The following is a 19,740-nucleotide window of genomic DNA, read 5'->3' as shown; positions in this document are numbered from 1 at the left end:
ACTGCCAATGCAGGGGATACATGTTCGAGCCTTGGTCTTTGAAGATCCCACATGCCGCAAAACAACTAAGCCCGTGTGCCACAACTACTCAGCCTCCACTCTAGAGCCCACAAACCACAACTACTGAGCCCATGTGCCACAACTACTGAAGTCCGCATGCCTAGAGCCCGTGCTCCGCAACAAGAGAAGCCACTGCAATGAGAAGTCCGCACACCACAACAAAGAGTAGCCCCCGCTCGCCACAACTAGAGAAACCCCGCACACAGCAACGAAGACCCAATGCAGCCAAAAATAAAATATAAAATAAATTAATTTAAAAATAAAAACAAAAAAGCAAAACTCTAACTTCAGCCTAATCATGAGAAAAACATCAGATATATTCTAATAGAGGGGCATTTTCAAAATACCTGACTCAAAACTGCCAAGATCAAAAAGGAAGGCTTGAGAAACTGCCACAGAGCAGAGGAGCATAAGGAGAGATGACGATAGAAAAAAGACAATAAGTAAAAAACTAGGACATCTGAATAAAATATGGCATTTTCTCTGTAATATTCCTGTAAATCCAAAACTGTCCTAAAGTCAAAAACTTATTTTAAAACAAAATGAAACAAACCAACAAAAATCTTTCTACTCACCAACAAACCTTACACCAGTGGTTGTCAAAGTGTGGTCCCTGGACCAGCAGCATCAGAATCACCTGGAAACTTGTTAGAAATGTGAATTCTCCGGCCACACCCTAGCTAGGCCTGCTGATTCAGGTCAGGGGATAGGGTTCAGCAGTTTAAAATAGCCCCTCAGGTGACTCTGATACACACTAAAGTTTGCACAGTGGCTCTGATTTCTGATACAGTAAGTGGGTGGGACTTGAGAACCAGGTGATGCTCAGGCTGCTGGTCTGGGGACCACATTTTTGAAAATCTCTGCTTTACAAAAACCAAGCAATACGAGTGGCCATTACTGTGTGCAAGTACTTACCACAACACACCTGTGAGAAAGGTTTCATCACACCCACATTAGAGAAAGAGAGTGCTTCTCCTTGGCCACACAGTCACATGATGGGACTGTGGAGCCTTTGTCCTGCCCTCTCCAGGGGCAGCATTTCTGGGCAACACACTGTATTGGTCTCCCAGGCTGCTGTAACAAATGACCACAGACTGGGTAGCTTAACACAACAAGAACAGTTCTGGAGGCTCGAAGTCCAAATTTAGCAGGGCTGTGCACCCTCTGGGGAAGACTCTGCCCTTACCTCTTCTGGCTTCTGGTGGCTTTTGGAATTCTGGGCTCCTGGCCACACGGTTCCAATCTCTGCCTGTCTTCTCTATGTGTCTGTGTTATTTCCCTTTGCTTCTTTCCTATAAAAACACTTGTGATGGCATTTAGGACCCACCTGGATAATCCAGGGTAATCTCCTTATCTCAAAATCCTTAGCTTAAATATATCTGCAAAGACCCTTTTTCCAAATAAGGTAATATTTACCAATTTGAGGGATTGGGACTTGATGCCTTTGGGTGGCCTACTATACATATTGTAAATCAGGATGCTAATCTAATGGATTCTTCTACAAAATTATAGCAGAGAATTTTTTATAGCAGAAGATTTCTTATCAAGGATCTGTCATCTTTTTTCTTTCTACAGGGATGACCACAGAATACCATACAAATTCAACTGCAAATGTGAAATACTGCCATCTTTTAAACTTTCTAAAATTCAACTTACAGTTAATAAACACCTTCATCAAGGCCACAGAATTCAGAGGACTTGTTTTGGAAGATCCTGACCAGCATCTTTAAAGAGACTTTTGAGAAATCTTAGGACTAGCTTAAAGATTTCTCAAGGAACTGATCCAGGAATGTTCGCTCTGCTGCTTTTACATTGAAAATTTCCTAAGAATAAATCTAGGGATTGGAAATCAAACTCCTCTTTAGTTTGTTCTTAGGTTGAGGTCCGCCACTTTAAACCCATTACACCACTGCTTTAAACCATTTACAATGGCTTGGCAAGAGTCTCAAAGAAAAGTAACAGAGTACTCTGAGGTCTAACTGCTATCCATTAAACACTGTTTTAGTATTACATGAGTATACTAAAAATATCCTGCCAAATAAAGAAATGTAAGAACCACAAAAAGTTTCCCCTTGTCTAAGACACCTGACAACTGAACTTTATTGGTTCTTTTCAAACGAATACTGGCAATACTTACAATAAAAAGGTAAGAGTGCAGTGCATTATACAGAAAAAGAAAACGTAATTCCATCAGAGTTAGAAATGCAGGATCTGCAGTTAGACTGCCTAGATTCAAATTCTGAATCAAGCACTTTACCATCTGTATGACCCTGGATGAGTTAACTAACCCTGTTTCACAGACGAGGAAACAGTCTTGGAGACCAGAGTTTAAAGCATAAAATATCCTTTAAACCTCACTCCCTCCAAAACCAAATTATTTATTACAGTGGCTTAACTAAATCAATGTTCAATTAAAACTCTCTCCTGAAATTAATAATGATTTCTGCCTTCTAAGTTAAGTGCCCACTAGGAAACATTACTGATCTACCATAACTATTACCACTTAGATCACTTGGTGATCAGCCAGCTTTCCGCCGATTAGGAAGTTTTATTAGCCAAAACTTATAACGGAAAGGCTGAGCCCCTAATTGATTTCTCTATCAATTAGCAAAGGCTGTGCAGTGATTCCCTGATGATGCATGCAATACTATGGAGTGGGTTATCTTTTTAAAAATAAGCAAAACCATGCAGTTTTAAAATCAATGTAAGTGAATGTCAAATTTCATGATAAATAAAACCTCTGTAATATAGGGACACAAGCCCCAGAGCTTACTACTCCAAGCAAACAATGCTCTGGCTTCTGTCCGGGTGTTGACCACCAGCCAGCCATCTGTGATCCACTGGTTCTCAGCCTGCCCCTGAGGTTTACTAGTTTCAAGTAGTATTCCCGCACATCAGTCACCAGCTGATAAAAAAGTTCCTCATCGTTATGCCAGCACACCTCCCATATCAGGAAGTGCTCTTTTTAAAGAAGACAATGTTCACTTTTGATAAAAACCTCCCATATCACTACCTTTCAAGCCAGCTATAACAAGTACCTAAATGGTGGGTGTTCAAACATTGCAGGTTCAAACTAAGCAAACATCAATCAAAGGTAAGATTTTCCTCTTATTTCACTGGCCTCCCCTGCTCAGTCTCCTTTGCTGGATCCTCTCCATCTCTGACTGCTAACCCCTGGCAACCCCAGGGCTCAGCCCCTAGGGCTCTTCTTCTATCTCCACTAACTCCCTAGGAGATGTCATTTGTCCTCTGGCTTTAAATAATGTCTAGATGCAAATGACTCACATTTGTATTTCTAGCTTGAACTTCTCCAGTCTTTGCCATCACCTTAACTCTATCCCTCCACCTGCTCAGGCAACTTTTCTCTCTCCCCACATCTCATCCCTCAGCAAGTCCCATCAGCACTACCTTCAAAAATTCATCCACAATCTAACCACTTCTCTCCACTCCTACTGCTACCACCCTGGGCCAAGCTAACCTTCCCTCTTCTCTGGGTTGCCAGACATGCCTGCTCACCAATCTCCCTGCTCCCACTCGTGCTGCCCACAAACCAGGAGTTCTTTCAAAACATTAACTCCCTGCACTCCTCTGCCCCCACCCCTCAGTGCCTTCCCAGATCACTCAGTATGGAACCCAGAGCCCTAAACATGGACAGGCCTTAGAGGATCTGGCCCCCCTCACTCATGCGCTCCAGCCACCTGGCCCCCTTGTCCTAATCACGCACACATTCTCTGCCTCAGGGCTTTGCATGACTCATTCTTTTGCACGCCCCATTCCTTCTACTGAAGATGACCCTTCCTGAATATAACAAGGTTCGCTTCTTACGTTCTCAGATGGACTAGCATTCTCCTGCCCCTCCATCACGCTATCCCCTTATCGTGCTTGTATTTCCTCAGAGGGCTTAGCAAGACCTGACAGTATACATCTGTCTCCTTATTCTCTGATGTCCCCATAGAGAAGTAAATGTGTCACGACAGCATGCTTTGCTGTACTCATTGCTGCATCCCCAGCGTCTAGAACAGGGCCTGCCACATAGAAGGCATGTAGATACGTTTTTCAATGAATTAACCATTAAGAAAAATTTAAGTATGCTTGCATCATCTGTGATCTCATACCCACCTGACCCTAATAAAACAACCAGAATTCTAAATTATTACAGAATCAATTTATAAAAACCTAAAAAGCAAACAAGTGTTCCTTCCGTGGTAAAAAAGAATTAAGAATGGACTCATCTTTCTGCCTTAAATAAACCACATCGTTGTAAATAAAAATAGCCTCATGTCTTTAAATGAGTGTTCCTGTTGAAGAGAAATGCACAGATGTTAACATATAAGAAAGGAAAAGTACCTACAGTATTTTTCAGAAGAAAAATTCTTTGAAAATAAATGCCAGACATCAAAGAAAATAACTCTGTACTGATTTATCCCTGCAAGGGTTCACAAAGCGAAAACACAGAAACAGAACACTACAGGGTTAACCATGATGATGTTAGCAAGGGTGCTAGCATTAAATTGCTGAGTGAATGCTGAAAGATTCTTTTTAGCCAGGGAAAATTTTTGCTGTAATGGTATCATTACAAATTTCTTACAGTAATAACACGGTACATTATAAGCTTGCTCAAATGATAAGCTCTTTATGAGGGTTAAAAGTCTGCAGCCCTCTCAAACAAAGGCCTTTCTGTCTTGGATTTCCTAGAAGTCAATAAGCTAAAAATCACATCCTGCACGATATCCACTTAGACTCACAGAAGATCTAGTCTTCTATGGCTTCACCCTGTTCCCCAGGGCACTGAGCAGTCAATGTGATACAGTGGCAGAGACGGCAACCTCACTTCTGTGTCCAATTAGATCATCTCTGGGTTCAAACTGCTTTTAATTTTGAAATAATTTCAGAATTACAGCAGAGTTGTAAAAGCAGTAGAGAGAGTTCCCATCTCTTCACCCTGCTTCCTCTAATGTTAGCATCCTATGTAACTATGCAACACATATCAAAACGAAGAAAGTAACATTAATACAACCCTATTAACTAAACTACAGGCCTTAGTCAGATTTCATTCGTTTTTCCACCAATGTGGAAGAGAAAAGGTCTTCCAAGACCTTCCTTCCTTTCCCTTCCAACCCAGGACCCCATACTGCATTCAGTTATCATGTCTCCTTGGTCCCTGCCATTTTGGGACAGTTCTTCAGTCTTTCCTTGCTATTTACGACCATGGCACTTTTGAAGATATTTTTACAGGTATTTTACAGTATGTCCCTCAACTTGGTCTGTCTGATGGTTTCTCCTGACTAGACTGGAGGTATGGCTTTTGGGGAGGACTAAGGCCTTCTCATCCCATCCCATCCCTGGTGCCTGCCAGGTTTTTCTACTATAAAGTTACTCTTTTTCCCATTCCCCTACTCCGTTCATTTAAAAATGAGTCACCAAGTCCAGCCCACATTCAAGGGGAGGGAAATTAAGCTCCACCACCAGCAGGGAAGATTATCATATAATTTGTGACTGTTAAAACCACCACAGTGATTAATAAATACTTTGCAACTACTTTTTTTCAAACTGAAATTTGTCTGATAAACAAATCTCAAGTTATGGTTCATGGAAACTAACAAAAGCTGCGGCTTAAAATAGAAAAAAAAAAAAAAAGAAGAAAAAAGAAAGCTGAGGCTTGAGAAAGATTTGTAACCAGAACACATAAACAGACATTTGTGAAATCATCAACTGCATAGACAAAAAAATGATATTTTAAAATATCATTTACTTTTAGCTTTAAAGTGTTTGTCAGTTTAATCTCTGGCCAAAAGTTCTGTTTTCATCATTGTATCTAATAGAGCTTCCTTCCCTTTCCTTACTCAGGATTTACTGCTGACCAGCACTCATCATCATTGACTTTTATCTGGCTACACAAATTGCAATTAACATGGCTTAGAGAGGGGAAGAAGGGAAAAATATACATAAAGCATTAGCCTGCCAAACATAAATGATGAGGGGATACTCTGTGCCAAGTTTGGCTTCCCTACCAACTGGACTCTAAGTTCCTTACCAGTAAGACAAAGGTCTAAACTCCTTTTCTGTGTTCTCCACTACCCAGGATGAAGCTCTGCACAGGACAGGGGCTAAATGTGATGATGCCAATTAACTAAAACAACTGTGGTCTCTACTTATTTCCAAAACATGGATCATGAGAAATGTTTTAAGGGTAAATAAATGGCACTGATGGTTCTTAAACATGAGCAAGGAGAAGAATCACCAGAGAAGCCTGTAAACAGTGCAGATCATTAGGCCACACCAGCAAGAGGCTGCTTCTGGGTTTGGGCCTGGAAATGTGCTTTGTAACAAACACCTCAAGTGATTCTCTTGTAGATGGCTTCTCTTTTAAGAAAGAGCAACCTGATATAAGAACTACACGCAATGCTACTGCTTGAAGCACACACACAGACACACACATAACACACACACATGCACACACACACATGCACACAGACTCACGTGTGTGCACGCAGACACACAGACACACATATGAACATAAACATGCACAGATCCAGAATTTTCCCACTGAAAAAAGGTCCCACATCACTCAAGTTTTAGAAAGACTGATTTACAACATAGTCTTAAACCTTAGCGGCTTCACCTCTGACATCAGGCTCATTCTTGCCTTTGTTCCTCACTTGTCACCTTTTGGAGACCAGAAAGTCTCATCAGTTTGAAAAGATAATACTGGAATTAAAAACTTTAAAAAGCTTTGCTGTTGCCATCCTAAGACCTCATACAAATGTGACAGGACACCATCCTGATTGTTCATAACAGTCTAGAAACCCAGCAACCTTTAGAGAAGTGGGTGACCCAGACAACACAAGCCTCCTCCACACTGACCCCCAATTCATCCTGCCCCGCTCTAACTGTTCCACAGGTCCTCCACACTTTCCTGTATAGCCTATATTATTTTGCCCTGGTTTATTGTTGGTTTACTATTATTAGGTAGTGAGGTATTTTTCATATAGATTAGTCCATTTTCACATAGTGATAGTAAGTTTTAGAGCTCATTTTATTCCTGTTATCTCAAAATGGCTTGTACAGCACTTTGAATACTTAGATACGACTTAGAAGGTAGATTGTCGGTTTATTACAGAATTGGGGTGATGACATCTGTGATCTCAATCTTCTCAACTATACAGGAAATGTTCTTCTGCTATATTTTAAGATAAAGATATATGGATCCCATCTTCTGATAATGTGGCTAAGAGCCCTTTTCTGTCAACTAAACATAAGTTAAATATGCCTCATTATGAGCTTCCAGTAAGAAAGGTGGTTAATATATAAAGCCTAGAATATCTTTACGATATTCCTACCAAACTTGAACATAATGAAGACGTATCTATCTGCCTTTAGATCCACACCTCACAACCACAAGACTGATATATTAAACAGTGAAACCGTTTCAGAGGTGTTTATGTACCTATGGAAGGTTTTGTCTTGCCACTAAAATAATTACAGGTCCAAAGCAACTGATTTCTCCATTTCAGGTAAACTTTGATTTGTTCTGTCAGAATAGTCTTCTCAGAACTGTAAAAGCAAACAGAGATTCCAAGACCACACTGTTAATACAAATCATATTCAAGTATTTGTTGATATAGGTCAAAATCTATGCAAAGTGCTCAGGGAATGAGTTCTGAAAGGCTAAATTTTTCAGACACTTGAGGATATCCCCCAATAGCATTTCCCGAGCCTTCCCTCTGTGCCAAAGCACTACCTATGATAATATGCATCATCTCAATTAATCCTTGAAACTATCTTACATGGTAGACAATTTCTTATACCATTTTTAAAGGAAATTAAGGTCCAGTGAAGGCAGGTAACCTGCTGTCTGAGATCATGCACCTGGCGAAGAATGAAGCCAAATCAATTGTGATTCAAACCTAGGCCTCTTGTGCCCTAAAGAATGTCCTCAACACTCACTACCTTGTTTCCCCCAGCACTTGAGGGGGAAACCTCACCTCATCCTTCACCTCTTTCCTCTTGCTTACACCATTCGGGCAACAGCGGTCCCCTTGCTGCATCTTAAACACGCCATACACAAGCTGGCCCTCACTGTCTCTCTCTCTACACCTGGCGCAGCCCACTAGAATGGAAGAGAGCAGGGCCTTCGCCTTCTGCATTGCTGCCTCCATCAAGAACAGTCTCTTGGTCATAGAAGACGTTCAAACTTAATCTGAAAAATGAATGTGTGTGAATACTGTAACTGATGGGTTGCAAGTCTTTCTAATTTTTAGGATACAATTTCCTGACTTCTTCAGTGAGGGTAAGAGGCTACTCAGTGATTTATCTGATTGTGAACAAGCAAAATTTAAGCTGTGAAGCTAAGGCCCCATAATGAATGGTCTTAGGTGACATCAATGAAAGTGGTAGAGTAAAGAACTCCAAAACTTCTCTCCTTTACAAAAGCAAAGACATCATGGGCAAAAATTGTTTCAGGCAACCTTTTCAGGACTCTGGATATTAGTCAAAGGTAATCCAGGAAGCATTTATGCAAGAATAACAGCGAAATTTTGGTAAGAACAGTGAGTTTTGTGACATTTTAACTTGCCCTATTTCCATTCCCAGATCCCTAGCAATGTGGTAAGTTTGAAAATCAACAGTCCACAGTCACGGTGGAAACCAGCAATCTGGCAGCCATGGAAGGGAGCAGAATGGGGCTGGTGATCCTTCAAAACCCCAGTCCCAGAGAACTGTCATTATCTGACCTGTCTAGTGGTTCCCTAAAAGACCTCACTTGCAAGGCTGTCTTTATTTGACCTGACCCACAGTCCTCCCATTGCAAACAGCCTCTTGGTAGGGAAGGGGGGAGATATTTGTTAAAAACAATCACAGGTAATTGTTGAACATCATGCTGCCTGAGCAAGTGGCTAACAGGACAAAACAGGCTAACCAAAAAGCTTAAAGAGAAAAGCTGGGGTATGAGATGTCCATAAGGGGCTTTGAAAAGCTTTAACGTATTCCTGGGAATCCAGAAGGCCATGCACATGCATGGGTCTGTGTGCATGCCCAGGGAAGACCTGAGAAGGCCCTAAGCACTCATCTCTGGTTGACCTTGAGGTTCTGCACAAGCAGGAAGCAGCTAAGGAAGAGCTGAAAACTGTCAGGTGAGTGTTGAAGGCAAACATGAACAGATACACAGAACCCCTGAGCAAAGACTGGAAAACTTATTCGTTCCAGTGCCTAAGGAAATCTCCATGCAATCAGTAGCTGACCACTAAGCAAACCAAGCAGAGATTTTAGTGGCCAAAAACACGAAAAGAATACAGACCTTACAGAATAAGTTCTAAAAAGTCACTAAACAAACAACAGCAACATCATCAAACCATGGAGAGAGGGCAGAATCTGATTTCCAAAGTGGTTTATATTATTTAAAAGGTCCAATTTCCAACTAGAAATTATGAGACATGCAAAGAAACAAGGAAGTATTGCTCAAAAAAAGGGGGAAAAGGCAGCCAATAAAGAGAGAGAAATTATAAAAAAGAGTCAAACAGAAATTCTGTAGTTGGAAAGTATAACAACTGGAATGAAAAATTCACAACAGATTTGAACAGGTAAAAGAAGGAATCAGCAAACTTGAAGGTAAATCAACTGAGATTATCCAATCTGAGGAGTAGAAAGAATAAAGAAAAATAAACAGAGCCTGAGCATATGCATAATGGCAGTCCCAGAGAAGAGTAGGAAAGAGAAAGGGGCAGAAAGATTACTGGAAGAAATAATGGCTGAAAACGTCCCAAATTTGATGAAAAACAATTCACACACCCAAGAAACTCAATAAACTCCAAGTATGGTAAACTCATAAAGAGCCACACCCAGACAAATAATCAAACTCCTGAAAGCCAGAGGGAATCTCAAAGCAACTTATGACATAGGAAGGATCCTCAGTAAGATTAACAACTGACTTCTCAACAGAAACCATGGATACCAGAAAGCCTCCATTCAAAATGTTGAGAAAGACTGTCAACCAAGAATTCTGTATCAACAGAAGCATCCTTCAAAAGTGAAGGAGAAATTAGGACATTCCCAGACAAACAAAAACTGAAAGAATTTGTCACTAGCAAACCTGCCACATGAGAAATACTGAAGTCTTTCAAACTAAAATGAAAAGACACTAGGCAGTAACTCAAATACACAGGAATAAAAAGTCCAATAAGGGTAACTACACAGGTAAATACAAAAGACAATATAAATGTATTTTTAAAATCTGTATTGATAAGTCTTTTTTTCTCTAATCTGGTTTAAAAGACAACTTCATAAAGTTGTCTTTTAAAAATTATATAAATATAATTATAAATTTATAATTTTTATAAATTATAAAATTATAATTATAAATCACTAATTATAAATCTACGTTGATGGGCATACAATGTAGAAAGATATAATCTGTATGACAATAACAGCATTAAGGACTGAGGGGAGAATTAGCTATACAGGAGCAAAGATTTTGTATACTATTGTTATTAAGTTGGTATTAATTTGAACTAGGTTGTTATCAGTTAATGTTAATTGTAATACTCAGGGTGACCTCTAAGAAAATAACAAAAAATAAAGTAAAAGAAATGACAAGAGAGTGAAAATGTATAGAAAATATGTACTTAACACAAAAGAAAGCAGCATGGAGGAACAAAAAAGACATGACATAGAAAACACATAGCAAAATGAGAGACATAAATCCTATCCTATCAGTAATATTAAATGTAAATAGATTAAACATTCCAATTAAAAGGCAGAACTGGCAGAATGGATTAAAAAGTGATCCAACTATATGCTTTCTACAAGAGACACACTTTAGATTCAAAGACACAAATAGGCTGAAAGTGAAAGGATGGAAAAAGATATGCCATGCAAACAGTAACCAAAAGAGAACTGGAGTGGTTGTACTAGTATCAGGCAAAATTGACTTTAAGACAAAAATTGTTACTAAAGATGAAAGAAGAAATTTTATAATGATAAAAGGAGTCATCCATCAGGAAGATCTAACAGTTATAAGCATATATGCACCTAACAACAGAGCCCCAAAATATATGAAGCAAAACCAGACATAATAAAAGGGAAAAATAGAGAATTCAACAATATTGGAGATTTCAATATCCAATTTTTAATAATGGATAGAACTAGCCAGACAAACAAGGAAAGAGAAGACTTGATCAACATAAAAATCAACTAGACTTAGACAACAGTCCACACAACAAGAGCACAATACACACTCTTCTCTAGTACATATGGAACATTCTCCATATGTGAATCACCATATGTGATTCTCCATATGTGAATTCTCCATATGTGAATCACCATATGTGATTCCATAAAAAAGACTCAATAAATTTTTAAAAATTGGAAATAATACAAAGTATGTTCTCCAACCATATGGAACGAAATTAGATAGAAATCAATAACACAGTGATTGGTCTTAGACTGCTGTGCTTTTCACAGCCGCCTTACTTTCTCTTATTTTTCACTTCCCTTCATGTCTTTCCCACTCACTGCTGACACAGTCCTTACATAATATCCCCCTTTTGGGGGTGCTAATTTGCCCTTCTAATCTATCAGGGGCTTGGAAATTGAACCACCAAACTGCCAGAACAAAAGAATAAGGCTCAGTATAAGACCATGAAGGGCTCTGCCTCGAAGAAACAGGCTGCATTAGTGCTCAGTATTTGAGCATCTATTCTAGCCATTTAGAGGCCTGCCTGGTTCTTGGCCACGTAAGTTAATGGGCAGCCTATAGGAATGAGGAAGGCACCCCTATAACACAAAGCAGGTCTAAGACAACTAGCAGTTAAGAAACATTATTTCTTCTATGATTAAAGAAAAAAATCTCAGGCTTCTGATGTAAGGATGTTCAATACTCCTTTAAAAGCCAGTCAGACTAATAAAGAAGAACTTCTCTTTTCACATATTTTGCTCTAAACTCCAATTCCCCTTGGTGATATGCCTTCCTATAAAAAGAACATCATGGGGACATCCCTGGTGGCGCAGTGGTTAGGAATCCGCCTGCCAGTGCAGGGGAAGATCCCACATGCCGCGGAGCAACTAAGCCTGTGCACCACAACTACTGAGCCTGTTCTCTAGAGCCTGTGAGCCACAACTACTGAGCCCACGCACCACAACTACTGAAGCCCGTGCACCTTAGAGCCCATGCTCTGCAACAAGAGAAACCACTGCAATGAGAAGCCCGCGCACAGCAACAAAGAGTAGCCCCCACAACTAGAGAAAGCCCGGGTGCACAAAAAAGACCCAATGCAGCTAAAAAATAAATTAATTTTTAAAAAAAAGAACATCATAGATCTTACCCTTCTATTTTATATTTAAAATCAGCATCACAAGGTTTTACACTTTTAAGTTTTTTTTCAACTATTTCATGAACATATATGTTTTTGTCTCCTCAACTAGACTAAAGTCTTTGAGGGAGAAAAAGGCCATTCATCTTTCATTCTTCTTTTGCAATTTCCTACCAGTTCGGAGGGCAGTACTTGGGTCATTAATGATCCCTTAATAAATATTAACTGGTTAACTCAGACATCACAACTGGTGTGGCTTGGTGTACTGGTGTATCCCAAACAGTTCTAGATGTGCCAAATAACAATCCCTTTGGGTCTGCAAAGGGCGGGTAGAGTGGTTAGGGGATGGGGTAGCAGAAGCCCTCTCGAGGCAGTTGCCTTAACATGTGTGCCATGATGTAAAAAAGACTGGGAAACATTAGGATAAATGACTGGTTAGAAACACTGCTGAATAGAACTGGAAATAGCCTGAATATCCATTAAAAAAAGATGAAGCTCTTTATGTACCGAAAGGAAAATCTTCCAAGACATGTAAGTGAAAACCAGCAAGATGTGCATAGTATGTAAAACATGCTAACATTCATATAAAAGGGGGAAGATATACAAACTTAATTGCTTATATACACGTAGGTTGTATCTGTAAAGGTGCACTATGGTGGCTGACTCATGAGGGGAACCCAGTGGCTGGAGATAGAGGTGGCAGGACTTATCCTAGTAAACCCTTTGCACTTTCGAATTCTGAACCATATGACAGCATTAGCTATTAAAAAGATAAACTTTTTTTTAAGTTGCGAAATCTATCTATGCTTGTTGCTAACTTTCATTAGTAATGATCATTTTCTACCTAGTCAAACATTGAGTTAAAATAGTAAAAGCAAGATCTGGATGCTGGTTACATAGCTATGTCCAGTTTGTGAAAATCCACTGAGCTCTATACTTATTTATGATCTGTGCACTTTTCCAAAGGTATGATATATATATACTTCAGTAAGAAATGAAAAATAAAATGAATAGATTACTTAGGTCAACTTTCTTTTTGTCCCCTCCTATTAAAAGAGTAGTATAATATTTCATAGATTTGCCTAAATAAAATAAATTACTGTGTCAAATTGTTCAATAATGTTCATCAAAAAAAGAAAAAAACTGGTATAACTTGAGTTAGTGATGCTGACCCCATGTGACAAGGGGGAGTCAGGCCTGCCAGCTCCTTCTACCTCTTTTCCACCAGCATTAACAGTCTCAAGGTCCACACTCTCTCTGCTGCTGGGTCCTCACAGTAGATTTTAATAAGCCTTGAAAAGCATTACTAAAAACCGCCTAATGGGTTACCATATTGCAGTCACATTTTTTCATTATGAAAATGAAATTTTTAAAGTCACTTAACAAAAATGCCAAGGTCATAAAAGACAAAGAAAGAGGCTGTGCAAACATCCTAGATTAAAGAGACATGACAATCAAATGCAAGACCCCAGGCTGGAGCCTGTAATGGAGAAGGAAGAGCTGTTACCAGGACTTTACTGAGTCTACAGACAACATTATGTTAAATTTACTTAAGCTGTACTGTAGTGGTATAAGAGAATTTCTCTATTTGTACTCAAAATACATTGACATTATTTAAAGTAAAGGGCCACAAAGAAAGCTACCCATAAATGGTGGTTGGGTAAGTCTATGTCTCTGTACTGGAAGAGGGTGGAGGGGCAGTCAAGCAAATGATAGCACAAATGGAGTAAAATGATAACAGGTTACTCTGGGTATAGGTATATGGATGTTCCTTGCACTTTTTTTTTCTGTAATGTTCCTGTGAAATTAAAATGATTTCCAAATAAAGTTTTTAAAGTCATGTATTAATAATTAGCCACCAATAATAGTCAGAACAGGGACTTCCCTGGTGGTCCAGTGGTTAAGACTGTGCTTCAAATGCAGGGGGCATAGGTTTAATCCTTGGTCGAGGAACTAGGATCCCACATGATGTGTGGTGCGGCCAAAAAAAAAAAAAGTAAATAGTCAAAACAAGCTTAGAAATGAATCTGGATTTTGATTATGACAGTTACTCCTGAGGAGCCACTTTAATTATGTAAGTGTAATCCCAAGACATTATCTGGGACTTGCAAAAAAAAAATTACACTTTCTGGCTAGGTTTATAATAGAGCTAAAAAAGTACCTTCCAAGACCCAAAGCTTAACATAATTGTCTTTAACATAAGATTCCACCTCAATAATTTCTCATAATGTGAGCCTTAATGGAGAAACTAGATTTACAGAAAGTTTAATAAAAGTTCCTCATCCACATGAGGGTATTAATCTTGCCTGAGTGGTGAACACAATGATAAATCCTAATGACGACTTAGGTTAGAACCTCTTAAGCATTTTCTGTTAGAATAAAAAAGGAAACAGAAAAGAAATCAAAGGTCTAATAAAATGGTAAATGTCCCAACAGAATTCTTAAAAATGATATGGATGAACTCCATGTGAAAGGCAAAACTATATTTATAGAAAAATGTATAGAAAGTTCCTGTGACCCAAGGAAGGGAAGAATTTCTTAAGACATGAAAAACACAAACCACACAGGAAAAGAATGATAAACTAGACTACACTTAAACTCACAATTTGCATATAATAAAAATACCACATTTGCAAGCCACACTCTGGGAGAAGATATTCTCCCACAAAAGGAGAGTCATCTGGTACAAGCCCTGTGGAGACCAAGCCAGCAGTATCTAGAAAAAAATGTGTCATCAGGCATTTAGGGAAATGCAAAGCAGTAGACAGCATCTGAAGCTGACTCAGGAGATCCTGGGCAAGGACAGGGAGTGACCCAGGGAAGGAGCTTCCTCCCCCACCAGATCCTTTTAGCTAATAAGGTCATTTACCAGATGCGTCAAGTCTAACCGGCAGTTCCAAGTGTACAGACAGGATGATTCCCAGCACCCTCACTTCAGGCCTTAGAAAACTTTGGCGATTACATCATAATAAAGGGAAATAGCCCCAAAACTGTCTCCCAACCCCTACACCCCCAAGACAATACTTTCTCACTCTATCTTGGCACTAATGTTAGGTCAGAGCTCTTGATAAACTCAAGGTACTGACTCTGTTGGTGTCTATCTATCAGCGTGTAAGATCTAACAGTATGACAACACTAAGAGATTTTTTAAAATTCTCTCTCAAAGGTAGACCTATCCTCTGCAGTTCTAGCAGGAAGGCTAGCTTCTCAGAGATCAGGGGCAGCATAAAGCACTCCAAAATACACAAGGCATTACACATTTTAAGAATAATGAAACTTGTTAAGGTTATAACTACTTAATTAAGGATGGGGAAAATGCAGGAATACTGCCAGCTGTATCGTGCTTAAAACTGCACGAAATCTCCAAACGGCTTTCCTAGCAGCAAAAATCCATGAAAACAGAATCCCCCCTAGATCCAATGAGCAATGGCCCATGCATGGGGAGGCGGGGGGAGTACACAAAGAGATTAGAGTGTTCAGTCAGATCACATTTGGGATTTACAATGTTTCTTTTATAACTGGAAACTATACAAAGACTACTTCCTGTATACTCGAAAATGTCCACTTCCCTAAAAGTTCAAACTAAAGAAATAGTGTGATTAGGAGACATTTAAAAAGAAGTCTAGGAGAAAGGCAAGTACTGGCCAGAATACCATTTCTTCACACAAGCACTTTAGAAAATTAACTCAGAAGACAAGCTAACACTTTACATCTGAAAATGCATTTCTTTTTCTTGGGCAAAGGTCTAGCAATTCCCTTTGCTCCTCACAACTATCAGTAGTGTATCAATCTAAACAACACAACCTAAATCATTTTTTCCATTCTGACTAATATCACATCCTGCAACTGTAGGCAAGAGGTGCACATCTGCCAATAAAAACAAAGAGAAATCAAAAGCTAACTCATATTCTCCACAACTATTAAAGAGAAAACATCCCCAAGTAGGTTTCCTTCAAAAAATTGCACCGATGTATCAATATGTTGGAAACTGCCTATTCTGAAAGGAACAACTATATTGCAAACTTACAGATCATAACAACTGTTAAAAAATCAAGGTTTAATATATATGCAAAGCCAAATACTATTGGCTGTTTTACATCATTACTCATTTTATGAATTCAAACATTTAAGTTTCTAAACTGTGTCGGTCAACGTGACCAGATGAGAGAAGTCAGACCTTTGGGAGAAAAGGGACACTCTTATAATCACATCTGCAAAATCAGAAGTCAGATTAGATAAATCTTCTGGAAAATCATGAAAGTATCACTGTGACCTGTATTAATCCTTTTCTTTGGGTCCCAAATGCCATTATTAACTAAGATTTTAGGACAAAAGTACATAAGGTATGTTCTAAAAACCAAGAGAAAAAGTAATGAGAGAATTCAAATTAAAAGAACCAAGGTAAAAATGTATAACTTAATATGAATTTTTAAGCCTTAAAGAGGACATTATCACTAATAGTTTCCTATGACTGGTCCAGACCTAGTAACAAAAGCAACAGATTTTCTTCTGTTCTTACCTCATAAGACCAGACGCACTGCACCCCTGCAAACCTCCGGACACACCTTCCCACCTCAACATCCTCGTGGGTTGTGTACATTTCCCGGAGGCACTTGCCGATGTGTGGTACCATTCTCCGGAGAACTTCCCGGCTCATGATCACACCAGGGCCCCCCATGCAGAAGTTCTCACCAGGTTCCAGAGCAAGTTTCCCCATTTCTTCCGTGGTGCCCAGTCCTGTCTGCCCAAGAAAGAGGGGTTCACTACTATTCAAACTCCTCAGAAAATTCTCCAGACGGTCTCCTTTGATGTAAACATCATCGTCTGCTCTCATAAACCATTCATACTTGTCCAAGTAGTGGTCATGCATGTACTTGAGCATCATAAAAGACTTCTTCTGGGGTGGGTAGGAGTCGTCCACTCCCCGTAGTGGCACTATTGGAATTGGGATCGATGTGTCTGAACCCTCACTAGAGAAGAATTCGACTTTCCCAGGAATTGTCTTGGACCATGTTCTGGAATTAAAATAAACATCAGTGAGGGAACAGTTTATTCCAGGCTTCCCATTTCCATAAATTCCCATATCTTGATTCATGTTGAATCACTTTGAATGTACATTCAAAAGGATGATAAAAAGCTTCCCCTTAACGGAAGCCCACACTACCGGTATTGCAAAGTCCTAACTCATTTTCAAAAGAATCCCAATGAAAAAGAATGATGAAGTATTAAAATATTTCCCAGATAACTATGTTTTAGCTATGGCTAAAAACCAAATTGCCAAGGCACCAAGTCTAGATATTCAGGTTAATTCTCTGATACTACCAACTCCCTACCTACAAACTCCTCCACTCTCTAAAACAAAAAATTTTTTTTAAAAAAATTGTTCATTCAATACATTTTCTTGGAATGCTCATCAAGTGCCAAGTATGCATTAGGCCACGGGGATGCAGCGGTGAGCAAAACACAGACCCTGCAGCTGATGTGGAGTCGACACGAGGCCAGTCATACACTTAACCAAGAAAGGTGAGCAAACAAAGGACACCAACCAGACAGGGAGCGGGGAATGCTTCCCTGAGGCGGGTGAACATCAAGGATAAGAAGCAGACCCAGAGTGTGTGGGGGGGAGGGGGGCTGTCTTGATGGGGGAAAACTGCAAGGCCTAGCAGCCCTCCAGAGATGGGGGCCTTTATGCTTTAAAGCAGCAGGAAGCCACTGCAGGAGCAAGTCTATCGGCACCATTTTTCCAACAGCATTTGCTCACTTCATGTCTCTGTCGCAATTTTAACTGTCACAATATTTCAAACTTTTCATTACTACTATGTTATGGCGATCCTTGATGGTACTACTGCAAAAAGAGGCTGATGGTTGGCTCTGTAGGCTCAGATAATGGTTAGCATTTTTAGAAATAAAGGGTTTTTTTGTTTTTTTTTTTGGTGGCTCGCTTCTCCCTGTTCTCTGGATACTAACCGAGCCGGAGTCCCCCCAACCCCACAACCCGCCAGGATCAGGCGACCACGAGGGTCCCAGCTTCTCTTCGGGAGGGGGAGCCACGTTCTCCATACCCAGCTGGGAGTGCCTCGCTGCCTTCCCATTGGCCCAGCCGATACTAGTGCCTCTGCCATTGGTTGCTGGTTCCTTGATCCCCATTGGCCAGTGCTCATTGTGACCTCACGGACCCATGTGGGAGCGCCACAGCCAGATTGGCTGCTGCACCCAGCCAACTACCACGGAGAAAGGAATTTCCAGAATAGCTGGGGCGGTGAGGCTGATTTAAGGTGGTCTGAGCAATCCCAGGTCCCAGGGCTGCTTCTCAGCTTTTTCTTGGTTTCAGGACTTAATGAAGCTCAGGTTCTTGACATCTCATCGCAGAAAGAATTCAGTGAGAGACAAAGTGATAGGTAAGAAGTGGATTTATTTAGAGAAAACACACTCCACAGAGTGTGGGCCATCTCAGAAAGTGAGAAAGGCCTAGAAATAAAGTATTTTAAAATTAACATATGTACATTGCTTTTTAAACATAATGCTACTGCACCTTAACAGACCAGTCTGATAAGCATAAACATAATTTTAATATACACTGGGAAGCCAAAAAAAAAATTATGACTCGCTTTATTGGGATATTTGCTTTATTGCAGCAGTCTGGAACTTCCAGTTATCTCCGAGGTATGCCTGTATAGCCAATCATAATCACATGATGAGAGCAACTGTAAAACGCATCCTCACTTCAGAGATGTTAAAATGTGAAAAAAAAAAGTGCATCTTAGAATGGATGTAATATAGTAGTTGTAATGTTTTTCCCTTAATGCCTATGGATTTAAAATGGACCTACAGGTCTTATACCATTTACAGAACCCTTAACTAAGAATTCGGCATAAATGAAACCTGATGGGACTACAGATGCTATACTAGGTACTGTACTTCATTTTCACAAAGGATTTGCTCCTGAAAAAAAGCATGTAAACATAGTAGGAACGAGGCAATTAATTTAAAGAGAAATCAACCCCTCCTGCAAAGAGAAAAGTCCATTTTAAAATGGGAATGAACACCAACCTACATAAAATATAACTTAAATGCACTCTTCTGACATAGCACCATCATCAGGAGGGAGACAATTTCCCAGTCTGGGCAAGTCAGTGATAACGAAGTTATACCAAGAAGATCCCCCATCCAAGTCAAGAAGCCCCTTATTTCTCCATTCATGTAGAAATGATTTTTGTTTGGCAGAACAATTCTTCAAAAACATAAATAATTTCAGTCCTTGGCAAGTAATAGAGTTCAATAAATACTGCTCACTCGTGTGAAATAAGGGACTTAAATATGCCGTGCATATGTATGAGCGTGCGCACGCAAAAGGGCAAGAAACGAGCTGGCTCTT

The 19,740-nt window shown here is 39.7% G+C and overlaps 1 protein-coding gene across 2 annotated transcripts in view; it reads right to left on the bottom strand.

The window, feature by feature from the left end:
• The window catches only part of CHSY1 (chondroitin sulfate synthase 1), a 75,389-nt gene that overhangs the window by 43,404 nt on the left and 12,245 nt on the right, over positions 1-19,740 (bottom strand). For both annotated transcript variants that reach the window (XM_019945915.3, XM_019945917.3), the window contains exon 2: positions 16,885-17,380. In XM_019945915.3, the coding sequence (XP_019801474.1) occupies positions 16,885-17,380 (496 nt within the window). The remainder of the gene's footprint in view (positions 1-16,884; positions 17,381-19,740) is intronic.

This window comes from Tursiops truncatus, chromosome 2, assembly GCF_011762595.2.
Source record: "Tursiops truncatus isolate mTurTru1 chromosome 2, mTurTru1.mat.Y, whole genome shotgun sequence".
In the NCBI taxonomy this organism is placed as follows: Eukaryota; Metazoa; Chordata; class Mammalia; order Artiodactyla; family Delphinidae; genus Tursiops; species Tursiops truncatus.
Note: the sequence above shows the minus strand (reverse complement) of the source record. Positions and strands in the feature narration are given on the sequence as shown.